Source organism: Globicephala melas, chromosome 2 (assembly GCF_963455315.2).
Source record: "Globicephala melas chromosome 2, mGloMel1.2, whole genome shotgun sequence".
NCBI classification, from domain to species: domain Eukaryota; kingdom Metazoa; phylum Chordata; class Mammalia; order Artiodactyla; family Delphinidae; genus Globicephala; species Globicephala melas.
Genome location: NC_083315.2, coordinates 49,518,480 through 49,533,282, shown reverse-complemented (window position 1 = coordinate 49,533,282; position 14,803 = coordinate 49,518,480). Strand labels below are relative to the sequence as shown.

The window sequence follows — 14,803 nt, the reverse complement described above, 5'->3', positions numbered from 1 at the left end:
GGGGCCTGTGCTTCTTCCTATTATTATTTAAGTGGTAGGCAAAGCTTATGCAAATCTAAGACTACAAAGCAAAACCCACACTCCCTGATGGGAAGATCCAATAAGAGAAAACAGTGTAACCTGATGGCTTTCCTTCTAATCCTGCTGAATCCTGATGGGTGGGATTGGTTGCCCTTAAAACGTCATTACACTCTGTTAAAATGCATTTTGCTAGGAAGGCAGTTTGGGAGATGAAATCTACACAAATGAAATCTGAAAGCTTTCAATAATAAATAATGGTAATGGTTTTCCGTATGCATTCACTGGCAATGCACAGCCTTTACCAGCATAATTTTCTTACACATATTCCCTTCACTACCTCTTATCTACGATTAAAAGCAAATGGTATACTTAATATTAGCTGTATACAACTGCACCTGCATAACAGTTTTCTGACAGGTAAACACCAATCCACTCTATTATTATTTAAAGCAAACTAACCTTTCCATCTTAAGAAAATTCCACACATTTTAAAACAGGTGTGTTTTAAGGGAAAGGAGTCCCTTAGATTGACTTCCGTACTTAAGTCAGTGGAATACCCACTCCAATTTCCTAATATTGTAGATTAATGAATTAAAACCCGCACATTAAAAGCATTTATTAAAGGTTATGTTCTCAGTACTGAAAAGAAGGCTGTCAGAAGTCTTAGTTAAAACACATGCCGTTTTGCCCGAGTTAACGAAACACTCTGGTTGTTAGAGTTTGGAAGCAGTGAGCCCAGTGGCAGGGATTTCACAGACCCGGTGTCGGGATTCTCCGACCACCGAGGGCGAGGAGGGCCCGGCAGCTGTGGCGACCCGAGGCCCGGGCGGGCCCGCTCGGGCCGGGGTCCACTCGCTGCAGCCCGGACGCTTCTGCCAGACCCGGCCTCAGGGCCGGGGGTCGGGCCAGAGGGCCTTGCTTCGTGAGCCACCCGAAACGGCGAAGTGCCACACTCACCTCGACCAGCGGAGCCAGCGCTCCCGGGCACAGGTGCGCTGGACGGCAAGCCGGGACTCGGCGGGCGGGGCGGGGCGCCGGGAGGGGACGGGGCGGGGCGCGGACGACGCGGGGCGGGACGGGGCGGAACCCTCACTTCAGAGGGTTGGGGGAAGACAGAGCGGAGGAGAGGAAGACGAAACCTCGCGATAATGCTCCACCGTTCTCGCGGTTTTTACGATAGATCGCACGAGAGGCTTGTTTTCCAAGCGATGTGCCTATTGGCCAACAATGTGGCTTCTCCATGACTTGGCCCCGCCCTTGGCCCTGTCTTTGCTTCCGGCTCCGGCTTCCGGGTTTGTTGTTGAGATCAGCTCTTTGCTCAGAATTTTGAGGGGGTAGTTTAGCCGGCTGCAGCTTCAGGGACCGTCAGTAACTGATCAGTTCTTTCATTCATGCATTCACTGACGCACTCGTCCTCTCGTTCAATGCATACGTTGAGAAATTACAACAGTAATAACACCCAGTCGCTTTACTGTATACCAGGCAGCGTTCTAAGATCTGTGCATAGGTTATCTCAACCCTCACAACAATCCTATGACACAGGTACTATTACTATACTCGTTTGACGGATGAAAAACTTAGGTAGGTTTATGTAATATGGCCAAGGTTAGTAATCAAGTAGTGAGCTTAAGCCCAGTATAAAAGAAGTCACTGCACGCTGGCAGGTTCGTTCCAAGAGTGAGGCAGTAACCTAGTCTCTGCTCTTGAAATGCCGTAGGTCTGCTGTGAGAAACAATCGTTAAAACGACAATAACAGCTGTGAGAAACAATCGTTAAAACAACAATAACAACTTTGTAAGTTAAATATTCTGGCAGTTCCTAGCATGACTGAGTAGGCCATCAATAAATATTTCTTCAGGACGGAATTTCCTATGTCAGCAGAAGGAGTCGTCAAAGGAAGAGACCTTTATGATGGTAAAAAGAAAAAAAAAAGCATTGTTAAGGAACAGCAAAAAAATATTTTTTTAAGTACCTTGCTTGTTAACGTGACAACTTTTCTTCTGAAATGAAGTTTTTTAAAAATTTCCTCTCATGAAACTACTGTTATTTATTGTTCTTTGGCAAGCTTGATGTTGATTATAATGTAGCAGTTCATTGTCAAGATATCCTGACTTTATAGATTTACGTTGGTTTACTGTTAGAGGTAAATAACCTAGAAAGCAGAGTTATATTAAATAAAAATAAGACCTATCTCAAAACAAAGTATGAGTTATAATGAAATACTTACCAATTATCTATTTAGTAAACCTGGTCTTCAGAAGTTACTGAAGTATATAGATGGTATATGTCATGTACTTCTAAGACCTTTTATACAGGTTTCCAAATACTTAAGAATTTGTAGTACTTAGAACTTTTTTGCTAGACTTAAAATGAGGAAATCCTCAGTTTATGTAAAAACAAAAATCTTTCGGTTATTAAAGATCAACCCAAATAATATATATTTGCTCCTAATATTGAAGAGTCACACATACAAAAAGGCAACTATAGATAGAACAATTTTTAAAAAGTAATCAATGTTAGTCTCTTAGTTTTCATTTCTTAAAAAACGAAATATTTTAATGCATTAATTTGACATCTGATATTTGATCATGAAAAATGAATCATCTTAAAACAACTTCTGCCCTCTGAAACTGACACAAAAGTAGCCATGTGATTCTTCGTATTAGTATGTTATCCTATGGCCACTCTTTAAAGTTCTCTAAATTTGTCAAGTGTCAGTTTCACAATTTGCCTCCCTCAGAACAAGGGGGAGGGACTTCCCTGGCAGACCAGTGGTTAAGACTTCCCTTTCCAGTGCAGGGGGTGTGGGTTCTATCCCTGGTGGGGGAGCTGAGATACCACAGGCCTCCTGGCCAAAAAACCAAAATATAAAACAGAAGCAATATTATAACAAATTCAACAAAGACTTTAAAAAAAGAAAAAAAGTCCACATCAAAAAGGTCTTTAAAAAAAAGGGGGGGGAATCCTCTAATACAAACTAGTGATTGGACAATCTTTGGCAAACTTTAACATCATCAGGCAGCGATACCACTTTAAGAAAATTCCAAGGAAAGGACAGCCCCATTTTAAAATTCCCACCTCTGGCTCCCAAGGATTGGGTTGCAAACTTAGATAAAACACTCTTCTCCACTCCCTATTGGTGCATGCTCTATCATTCATTCTCCCTGGAATTTTGTGAGATACTACGTTGCTTTATGGGAAAAGGCTGCGCCAATTTAGTCTGGAATTGCCCTACTTTAGACTTTTTCTGGTTATCAATCTGTACAAAGAATCACCAAACTGATACAGCGTGGACCAAACTGATAAATCAGGCTGCCGGGACATTGTGTAATTCGATCGAAAAAGAAACGGACAACCTCTCAAGCACATCGAGTATTTGACAAAGGATTTTACAACACAGTGAGAGATGTAAGAGTTAAACTTTTCTGATTTTTTTTTTTGCTAGTTTTAAAGGAGTAAGTGTCAAAGGAAAAGCAGATAAAATGCTGGCATAATGTAAGAGTGGCATGAAGAGAGTTTCAGAGGGTGTTTTTAGAAAGAACATTATTCGCAGATCAGTAATGGATTTTTGAATGGTAAAGGGAAAAAGGTAGTAAGATTAATAATAGATTATTTTATACTCCAAGAAGCTGTGGGGTTTTGTTGCTTTAATATGGATTTAAAGGAACACAGTAATATTATTGTAATTATCAGAGGAAATGAATATTTTTGTATGTATATTGTCTTACCTAGCATAATAGACAATCCAGCTGTTAAAAGATATAAGAGAAAATTATCATCATCTTTGGACCCAAGTTTTGTGTATATTTGTAGATTCGGAGATCCAGGGACAGATCTGCTAACAACAAAGGAAAACGTAATATTGGTGTATGAAACAGAATCAGTAGGTAATGAATGTAAGGATAAATTCTCAAAAATGAAATCCAGCATTTATACTTTCAAAAATGATATTTTCACTAAAACTAAAATATAAAAGTTCAGGAAATACTGATAAATGAGGATAATGTATATTAAAACATATTTGAAATAGCAACATTTTAAAAAAATCCAGCCCAATAAAAAATTCCAAAATATAGCATCTTAAAGATTCTTCAAACATTAATTCAGCTAGTAAATATAATACCTAGTAGCACATCTATACCTCTACAAGGCCTAACTCAGAGTAGGTATGCAATAAATATTTCTTGAGGGTCCTCTGTTAATCCATATATGGGGATATAAAGTAATAAAATACAGTCTCTCAAGAAGCTCATACTCTAGCTGGGAGAAAGAGACGCAAAAAGTTTAAATGAAGACTTCTGGATAGTTTTTGGTGCATAGATGACTGCTGTAGACCCTAGATGCTTCAGGTGCTCAGATCAGTGTGAGCAGAAATATTCAGGGAGAGTTTCACAGTAGGGTTAAGACACATTTTGAGCTTCAGCAATGAGCAAACTTTCAGTAGATAGAAAAGAAAAGAAATGGCATCCCGGGTAGTGGGAGAGTTGTTAGCAAATATGTGCAGCCTAAAGAATAGAGAATAATTAGCTCTGACGCAGCAAAAGCTTCATTTGGGGACCTTGGTATAATAAAAAATTTTTAAAAAGCATGAAAAGTTACACGAAAAGTCAAAATTGCCAGAATTAAGGAGTTTGGTCTTGTGTTTTAAAGTAATATTTGTAAAAGATAAAACTGACATTGCAAGAACAGAGACCAGAAGCTAAGGGGCTAAATACTATAAATAATGGAGTGCAGATTGGTAACAGCCTCATAAGACATTTTCTCCAAATACCTTCATATGGTTGAATAATATAAATCTTGATGCATTTCTTTCTACTCTTCTGAAGGATTGAGCTTATTTTTTGTTAAACACTACAAATATAAATTTTATTAGATGAGGTGTTAGTTGTGGTGTAATAAAACAGTAAAAGTAATTGTTTACATTGCATCAGTTCTTGCTCCTTTGCCCTCAGAATTTAACGGTTTCTTGTTTCTATTTAACGAATTGAAGGAATTTCAACCAAAAAAAAAAAAGTTGTGACTGAAGAACACCATGGGAAGATGGGAGATATTTGTACTCAGACTGTAGGCTTTCACCTGATCTGTTTCTCTGAGACAAAACTCAGTTCCATACCTCAGTGAGCTGCTACCATGTACCAGATGATATCCTCAGTGTTGGGCAAAAAAAGGTGAATCAAGAACCATCTCCTCCCAAAAAAGCTTCAGGGATACCAAGCAGGGTATTTGTCTCCTGCTTCAAAATTTGCTTCAAAGAATCTGAAGTTCATCTATTTAAAATTTTTTTTTAATTGGAGTATAATTGCTTTACAATGTTGTGTTAGTTTCTGCTGTACAACAAAGTGACTCAGCTATATGTATACATATATCCTCTCCCTCTTGGACCTCCCACCCACACCCCCCACCCCCGCATCCCACCCATCTAGGTCATCACAGAGCACCAAGCTGAGCTCCCTGTGCTATACAGCAGGTTCCCACTAGCTGATCAGTGGTTCCTAATCGGATAGATGGAGAAGGAGGTTATCTCTAGCTGTGGAAAAGAATCCTGAGACAAAGTCCCCTGATGACAAATGTGGCAGACTGCATTGCTCGCCAAATATTCCATTTACTCCCCTGGATATCTAGCCCTCTTTGGAATTAGGGAGCAAATGAAATATTAGCAGAAGTGAGGTGGGTCACTTAAGGGCAATGGTAGTGAAAAGCCCATACACAGTTTTTCAATCTCTGTTAGTCTACCATGACTCCTGTTGATGTACAGTTAAACCTTGGTCAGCCTGGATCTCTGAAAGACTGTGGATCAGACACTCCCACTCCCCACCTCCATCTCCACCCCTACTAAATCAAGTGAGTCTGTAGCATGTAGGAGTTAGTGTCTTACCTCATTATAGCCTAACTGATGCTGACTACCTAAGCTCTTATCAGCTTTTCCCCTGAGGATATCGGCATTTCATTTATTTCAGTTTTCTTAAGAAAAAATGCCCTAATCAACTGAGTTTCATCTATCAGGTAGATGATACATTTGGGGGGAAATCACACTATAAAGATGGTTTAATTGTTCATCCAGTAAACATTTATTGAGGCCTATTAGGTGTCAGGCAATAATACCATGTGACCCATCTATTCATAGAGCCAGAATGTTAAGATTGATTTTCAAAATTTTTGGAGCCTGTGCCATATTGTCTTTGGGAATCAGTGCTGCCCTATCTTATGAAAGTCTTGTAGTTATAAGATGTATAAAAGTCAGAATTACATATAAAACTGCATGGTGGTTTCATAGCTATTTTTTAACAGCTTTAGTAAGGTATAATTTACATACTATAAAATTCACTCACTTTAAGGATATAACTCAATGATTTTTTTAGAAAATTTACAGAGCTGTGTAACTATCACCACATTCCAATTTTAGAAAATGTCCATCACTATAAAAAGATACCTCATGCCCATTTGCAAGCACTTCTCATTCCTACCCCCAGCCCTGGCAATCAATAATAAAATTTCTGTCTCTATAGATTTGCCTTTTCTGGACATTTAATACATTAATGCAAATGGAATCATACAATATGTGGTATTTCACATCTGGCTTCTTTCACTCAGCATAATGTTATTGAGGTTTATCCATGTTGTAGTATGTGTCAGTCCTTCATTCCTTTTGTTTTTTTATTGAAGTATAGTTGAGTTAGAACATTATACTAGTTTCAACTATACAACATAGTGATTCAATATTTTTACAGATTATATACTCCATTTAAAGTTATTACAAAATAATGGGTATATTTCTCTGTGCTGTACAATATAACCTTGTTGCTTATTTGTTTGATACATAGTAGTTTGCATCTCTTAACCCCATACCCCTATCTCACTCCTCCCCTCTTCCCTCTCCCCACTGGTAACCATTAGTTTGTTCTCTATATCTCTGAGTCTGATTCCATTTTGTTATATTCATTCAATTCTTTTATTTTTTTAGATTCCACATGTAAGTTATAACAAGTATTTGTCTTTGTCTGACTTATTTCACTAGGCATAATACCCTCTAGGTCCATCCATGTTATTGCAAATGGCAGAATTTTATTATTTTTTATGGCTGAGTAATAATCCATTGTATGTGTGTGTGTGTGTATATATATATATATATATATATATATATATATATCTCACATATTCTTTATACATTCATCTGTTGATGGTTGCTTCCAAATCTTGGCTGTTGTAAATAATGCTGCTATGAACATTGGGTGAATGTATATTTTGTTTTATTTGCTTCAGATATATGAGTGGAATTATTGCTGGATCATATGGTAGTTCTATTTTTAGTTTTTTGAGGAACCTCCATACTGCTTTTCATAGTGGCTGCACAAATTTATTCTCGCCAATAATGTATAAGGATTCCCTTTTCTCTGCATCCCTGCAACATTTGTTATTTGTGGTCTTTCTGATGATAGCCATTCTGACAGGTGTGAGGTGATATTTCATGTGTATTTGATATGCATTTTTCTGATGATTAGTAATGTGCATCTTTTCATGTGCCTGTTGGCCATCTGTATGTCTTCTTTGGAAAAATGTCTATTCAGGTCTTCTCACCATTTTTTAGTTGGGTTGTTTGTTTTTGTTATTGAGTTACGTGAGCTGGTTATATATTTTGGATAGTAACCCCTTATTGATCATAGCATGTGCAAATATTTTCTCCCATTCAATAGGTTGTCTTTCATTTTGTCAATGGTTGTCTTTGCTGTGCAAAAGCTTTTAAGTTTAATTAGGTCCCATTTGTTTATTTTTGCTTTTACTTCTTTTGCTTGAGGAGACAGATCCAAAAACAATATTGCTACAATTTATGTCAAAGAATGTTCTGCCTATGTTCTCTTTTAGGAGTTTTATGATTTCAGGTCTTACATTTAGGTCTTTAACCCACTTTATTTTTGTGTATGGTGTGAGGAAATGTTCTTGTCTCATTTTTTTACATGTAGCTGTACAGTTTTGCCAGCACCACTTACTGAAAAGACTGTCTTTTCTCCATTGTATATTCTTGCCTCCTTTGTCTTAGATTAATTGACCATAAGTGTGTGGGTTTATTTCTGGGCTCTCTATTCTGTTCCGTTAATCTATGTGTCTGTGCCAGTATCATGCTGTTTTTATTCCTGTAGCTTTGTAGTAGTCTGAAGTCAGGAAGTGTGATAACTCCAGTTTGTTCTCCAGTTTGTTCAAGATTACTTTGGCAATTTAGGGTCTTTTGTTGTTCCACATAATTTTTAGGATTATTTGTTCTAGTTCTATAAAAATTTCATGGGTATTTTGATAGAAATTACATTGACTGTGGAGATTGCTTTGGGTAATATGGACATTTTAACAATACCAATTCTTTGAATCCAGGAACACAAGATATCTTTCCATTTCCTTCATCAAGGTTTTATAATTTTCAGAATTTAAGTCTTTTACCTTTTTGGTTATGTTTATTCCTATGTATTTTATTCTTTTTGATGCAATTTTAAATGGGATTGTTTTCTTGCTTTCTCTCTCTGATTATTAGTATATAGAAAAGCAACAGTTTTCTGTATATTAATCTTGTGTCATGCAACTTTGCTCAATTCACTTATTAGTTCTAATAGTTTTTTCGGTGGAGACTGTAGGGTTTTCTATGTATAGTATCATGTCATCTGAAAATAGTGACAGTTTTGCTTCTTCCCTTCCAGTTTAGATGCCTTTTATTTCTTGTTCCTCTCTGATTGCTATGCCTAGGGCTTCTGATACTATGTTAAATAAAAGTGGTGAGAGTGGACATCTTTGTCTTGTTGCTGATTTTAGAGGAAATACTTCCAGCTTTTCACCAATGAGTATGATGTTAGCTGTGGGTTTGTCATAAATGGCCTTTATTATGTTGAGATATGATACCTCTATAACAATCTTGATGAGAGTTTTTATCATGAATGGATGTTGAATTTTGTCAAATGCTTTTTCTGTGTGTATTGAGATTATCATGTGGTTTTTATTCTTTCTTTTATTAATGTGGTATATCAGATTGATTGATTTATAAATATTGAACCATCCTTACATCCCTGGAACAAATTCCACTTGGTCATGGTGTATGATCCTTTTTATATATTGTTGAATTTGGTTTCCTACTATTTTATTGAGGATTTTTGCATGTATATTCATCAGATATATTAGCCTGTAATTTTCCTTTTTTGTACTATCCTTGTCTGGTTTTGGTATCAGGGTAGTGGGAGACTCAAGGAATGAATTTGGGAGTGTTCTTTCCTCTTCAATTTTTGGAATAGTTTAAGAAGGATGGGTATTAGCTTTTCTTTATATGTTTGGCAGAATACCCCTGTGAAGCCGTTCAGTCCTGGACTTTGGTTTGTTGGGAGGTTTTTTTAATTATTATTACAAATTCAATATCTCTACTAGTGATCAGTCTGTGTAGATTGTCTATTTCTTCCTGTTTCAGTTTTAGCAGGAGGTGTGTTTCTAGAAATTAGTACATTTCTTCTAGATTGTCCAATTTTTTGGCATATAACTGTTCATACTAGTGTCATAAATTTTTTTGTATCTCTTTGATAGCAGTTGTTCTTTTCTTTCATTTCTTGCTTTGTTTATTGGGGGCCTTTCTCTTTTCTTCTTGATGACCATGGCTAAAGGTTTATCAATTTTATTTATCTTTTTTAAAAAAATAGTTCTTGGTTTCATTGATCTTTTCTATTTTTGTCTCTATTTTATTTGCTCTCTGATCTTTATTAGTTTCATGTTCCTGCTGACTTCGGGCTTCATTTTTTTTTTCTAATTCCTTTAGATGAGAAATTAGATGCTTTGAGATTTTTCTTGTTTCTTGAGGTAAGCTTGTATCACTATAAACTTCACTCTTATAACTGCTTTTGTTGCATCCCGTAGATTTTGGAAAGTTTTGTTTCCATTTTCATTTGTCTCAAGGTATTTTCTGATTTCCTTTTTGACTTCTTCATTGATCCATTGGATTTTTAGTAGTACATTGTTTAGTCTCCATATGCTTGTGCTTTTCCCATTGTTCTTCCTGTAGTTGATTTATAGTTTCATACCATTGTGATTGGGAAAATGCTTGAGATAATTTCTGTCCTCTTAAATTTGTCGAAACTTGTTTTGTGGCCTAGCATATGGTCTATCCTGGAGAACATTTCCTGCACACTTGAAAAGAATGTGTATTCTGCTGTTTTGGGATGGAATGTCCTGTAGATATCTCTAAAGACCAACTTGTCTGTGGTGTCATTTAAGACCACTGCTGCCTTATTGATTTTCTGTCTGGATGATCTGTCCATTGATGTAAGGGGGTGTTAAAATCCCCTCTTATTATTGTATTATTGTCAATTTCTCCCTTTATGTCTGTTAATATTTGCTTTGTATATTTAGGTGCTCCTATATTGGGTGCATATGTGTTAACAGGTGTAATATTCTCTTCTTGTATTTTTCCCTTTATCATTATATAATACCCTTCTTTGTCTTTTGTCATAGACTTTGTTTTTAAATCTATTTTGTCTGATACGAGTTTTTCTGTCTCCACTTTCTTGTTTCCATTTGCATGAAATATCTTTTTCCATTTGCTCTCTTTAAGTCTATTATTGGTGTCTTTAGCTCTGAAGTGAGTCTCTTATAAGCAGCATATAGATGGATCTTGCTTTATTATCATCAGCCGCTCTATGTCTTTTGATTGGAGCATTTAGTCCATTGACATTTAAAGTAATCATTGATAGGTATGTACTTATTTCCACTTTATTAATTGTTTTCCAGTTGTGTTTGTAGTTCTCTGTTTATTTCTTCTTTTTTTGTTTCTTCCCTTGTGGTTTGATGATATTCTTTATTGGTAGGCTTGTATTCCTTTCTCTCTAGTTTTTGTGTATCTACTATAGGTTTTTGATTTGTGGTTACCTATATATATGTTGACCTATAACTATATCTACTTGTTTTAAAAAGGTAGTCCTTTAAGTTCAAATGCATTCTACAAGATCTACAGTTTTTTCTCTCCCTCCACCCCAACATTTTGGGTTTTGATGTCATAGTTTACATCTTCATTTTTATCCCTTTACTGATTATTGTCATTATAGTTGATTTTACAATTTCTTTGTCTCTTGATCTTCATACTACCTTATTTAAGTGGTTGATCCTCAGTCTTCACTATACATTTGCCTTTACTAGTGGTATTTTTCCTTTCCTATAGATTCTTACTTCTTGTTATAACCTTTTCTTTTCCATTTAGAGAAGACCTTTTAACATTTCTTTTAGGGTAGGTTTAGTATTGATAAACTCTTTCAGTTTTTGCTTGTCTGAGAAGTTCTTTATCTCTCCTTCAATTCTAAATGATAATCTTACTGGGTAGAGTATCCTAGGGTGCAGATTTTTCCCTTTCAGCACTTTGAGTATGTCACACCACTCATACATCACACCACTCCCTTCTGGCATGCAAAGTTTCTTCAGAAAAATGAACTGATTAGTCTTATGGGGGTTCCATTGTATATGACTCTTTGTTTTTCTCCTGCTGCTTTAGAATTCTCTCTTTAAATTTTGCCATTTTAATTATGATATGTCTTGGTATAGGTCTGTTTGGGTTCATCTTGTTTGGGACCCTCTGTGCTTCCTGTACTTGAATATCTGTTTACTTCTTCAGGTTTGGAAAGTTTTCAGCTATAATTTCATGAAATAAATTTCAACCCCCTTCACTCTCTCTTCTCCTTCTGGGAATCCTGTAATGCAAACATTGGTAACATTAATGTTATCCCAAAGGTCCCTTAAACTGTTCTCATTTTATGAATTTGTTTTTCTTTTAGCTGTTTGATTGGGTGATTTACATTATTCTATTCTATTTACATTATTCTATCTTAAATTGTTCTATCTTCCACTTATGCATTCTTCTGTATCACCTAGTCTCCTATTAATTCCTTCTAGTGTGTGTTTCATTTGTTATTTTACTCTTCAGTTCTGACAGGTTCTTTTTTATATTTTTCTAGTTCTGTGTTAAAATTCTTACTGTGTTCATCTATTCTTTATTCAGTTGCATTCTTATTACCAATGCTTTGAATTCTTTATCTGGTGAATTGTTTATATCTATTTCTTTCTTTTTTATTTTTTGACTGTGTTGGGTCTTCATTGCTGCATGCAGGCTTTCTCTAGTTGTGGTGAGTGGGGGCTACTCTTAGTTGCAGTGCACAGGCTTATCATTGATGTGGCTTCTCTTGTTGCAGAGCACAGGCTCTAGGCGTGCAGGCTTCAATAGTTGCAGCATGCAGGCTCAGTAGTTGCAGCCTGTGGGCCCTAGGGCACGCGGGCTTCAGTAGTTGCAGCACATGGACTCAGTAGTTGCAGTGCGCAGGCTCTAGGGTACGCAGGCTTCAGTAGTTGTGATGCACAGGCTCAGTAGTTGTGGCTCGCGGGCTCCAGGCTCAGTAGTTGTGGTGCACAGGCTTAGTTGCTCCACAGCATGTGGAATCTTCCTGGACCAGAGATCGAACCCACATCCCCTGCATTTGCAGGCAGATTGTTAACCACTGCACACCAGATAAGTCCCCCATATCTGTTTCTTTAGTTGTTTTTTCAAGAGTTTTCTCTTGCTCTTTCAATTATGACAAATTCCTGTGTCCTCTCATTTTGCTTAACTTTCTCTGTTTCTATGAAATTAGGTGAAATAGTAACCTATTGCAGTCTTGAAGGGGTGTCCTTATGTGGAAGCATCCCTATACAGTCTGCATGTCCCCAGTAGCCTTGGTGGGAGAGCGGGATTTGGCGTGAACACAAGTCATGTCTTTCCTCAAGGTGAACTGGCAGCTATCACCTTGGTAAAAGGTGAGGCTGGAGATGGAGGGGCTAGAGCCAGAGCCAGGTGTGAGCCAAGGCTTCCCCTCTGCTCAGTGGCTTTTACCACCATATTGGGGTTGGGGGTGGGTGTCAATTCCTGAAGCAGAAACCCTGAGGCTCGGGCCCAAGCTGCCTCAGTTCCCTTCAAGGGTGTGCTCTCCTCCCTCCCAGCACTGGCACCACTGCCCCAGAGGGGAGCTGTACTTGAGCAAGAGGGGCTGGTGTGGTCACTCGACATGTGTCAGGGCGCAGGCTGTGAGTCCAGCTGGGGTCAGAGATCTGGACTACTTTTGATGTGTTGCCTGTGTAAGCAGCTAGGATGGCTGCCCCTGCCCTGTTCAGATGCCACCTCAGGCCCAAGACTCCTTTGTCTCTCACAGCTGGGCTCTCCCCATAACCTCAGCCACCCCTGCCCTAGTATGGAGATAGATGCACCACAGAGCAGGCAGGGCCTGCGTGGGGTCTCAGCATGTGTCGGAGTGTGAACTGTGGTGGTCCAGCCACAGTCAGAGACACGGCTTTTCTGATGAGCTATGTTTAGCACCAGCAGTGGCTGCCCCTGCCCTCTAGATGCTGCTTCAGGTCTGAGCCAAGTCTGTGTCTCACAGCTAAGCTCCCAAGCAGGACTTCAATATTCACTCGGCTCAGGCTGTGGCGCACACCATAGTAATCATGGGAAACCAACCAGTCACTTGCACAGCCCTCAGTCTGCTCCCTCTGCCCTGCCTTGGGAGCAATCAAGTGGGCACATGATACTTGTGAGTGGAATTCAGGCTTCCCACAGCCTTCCCGTTAGTCCCACTGGCATTCCAACCAGTCATGGGGACTTGTCTTCCCTGTGTCAGACCCCAAGGCCGGGGCACCCAATATGTTGCTCAAACCACTCACTCCCCAGGGAGGATCTCTACTTGTGTAATCTCCCTTTTCCTCTGAACCTCCTCCCAGGGGCACAGGTACTGACCTGATCTCATCTCTTCTCTTCTTGCCTGATTCCGTGTGGATCTTTCTTACAGCCATGGTTGTACAGGAGTCTTTTTGCCAGTCTGCAGTTAGTTTTCAGTGAGAGTTGTCCACGTTTAGATGTATTTTTGATGTATTTGTGGGGGGAGGTGAGTTCTGTGTCCTCCTACTCCACCATCTTGATCAGTTCCCTCCTCATTCCTTTTTATTGCAAAATAATATTCCATTATATGGATACTACCACATTTGTTTTATCCACTCACCAGTTAATGAGCATTTGGATTGCTTTCAGTTTTTAGCTATTGTAAATAATAGTGCTATGAAGATATTCACAAGGTTTTGTGTGAATGTGCTTTTTAGTTCTCTTGGGTATATACCTAGGAGTGGGATTGCTGAGTCATATAGTAACTCTGTGTTTAACTTTTTGAAGAATTATGCAACTGCTTTCTAAAGTGAATGCATAATTTTACATTCCACCAGTGTTGAATGAGGGTTCCAACTTCTCCAGATCTTCACCAACACCTCTAAATGTCTGTCTTTTTGTTTATAGTCACTCTGGTTGTTGTAAAGTGGTTCTCATTATAGTTTTGATTTGTATTTTCCTAATGACTTATAATGGTACCTTTTCATGTGCTTATTGGCCATTCATATATCATCTTTGTAAAATATCTTTTGCCTATTTTTTAATTGGGTTATGTGTTGTCTTATTATTGAGTTGTAAGTGTATTCTAGATAAAAGTCCTTTATCAGGTATATGATATATTTGCAAATATTTTGTCCCATTTTGTGGGTTTTCTTTTAGAGCAACGATAGTTTTTAATTTGATAGAGTCCTATTTATCTATTTTTTTCCTTTTATCCCTTGTGCCTTTGGTGTTGTATCTAAGAATATTTGCCTAACCCAAGTTCATGCATAGTTTTATGTTTTCTGAAAGTTTTATTGTTTTAGCTCTTACTTTTATGTCTGTGATCCAGTTGGAGTCAATTTTTGTATATGGTGTGATGTAAGGCTCTAACTT

General features: G+C 37.9%; 2 protein-coding genes across 6 annotated transcripts in view; one reads left to right on the top strand and one right to left on the bottom strand.

The window, feature by feature from the left end:
* The window catches only part of LRRC28 (leucine rich repeat containing 28), a 183,864-nt gene extending 182,768 nt beyond the window's left edge, over window positions 1-1,096 (bottom strand). For both annotated transcript variants that reach the window (XM_030873136.2, XM_070044858.1), the window contains exon 1: window positions 979-1,096. The gene's annotated coding sequence lies outside the window, so the exon portion shown is untranslated. The remainder of the gene's footprint in view (window positions 1-978) is intronic.
* Window positions 1,097-1,306: 210 nt separating this feature from the next.
* TTC23 (tetratricopeptide repeat domain 23) overlaps window positions 1,307-14,803 on the top strand; it is a 112,213-nt gene continuing 98,716 nt past the window's right edge. Inside the window, exons 1-2 of one of the 4 annotated variants that reach the window (XM_030873142.3) lie at window positions 2,568-3,429; window positions 5,012-5,189. Coding sequence is in view for 1 of the 4 variants with exons in the window: in XM_060293896.1 (XP_060149879.1) it covers window positions 1,413-1,563 (151 nt within the window). In the remaining 3 variants the exon portion in view is untranslated. Of the gene's footprint in view, window positions 1,564-2,567; window positions 3,430-5,011; window positions 5,190-14,803 lie in introns of those variants that run through there. The other 3 variants (XM_060293896.1, XM_030873145.3, XM_030873143.3) reach the window with 3 other exon arrangements.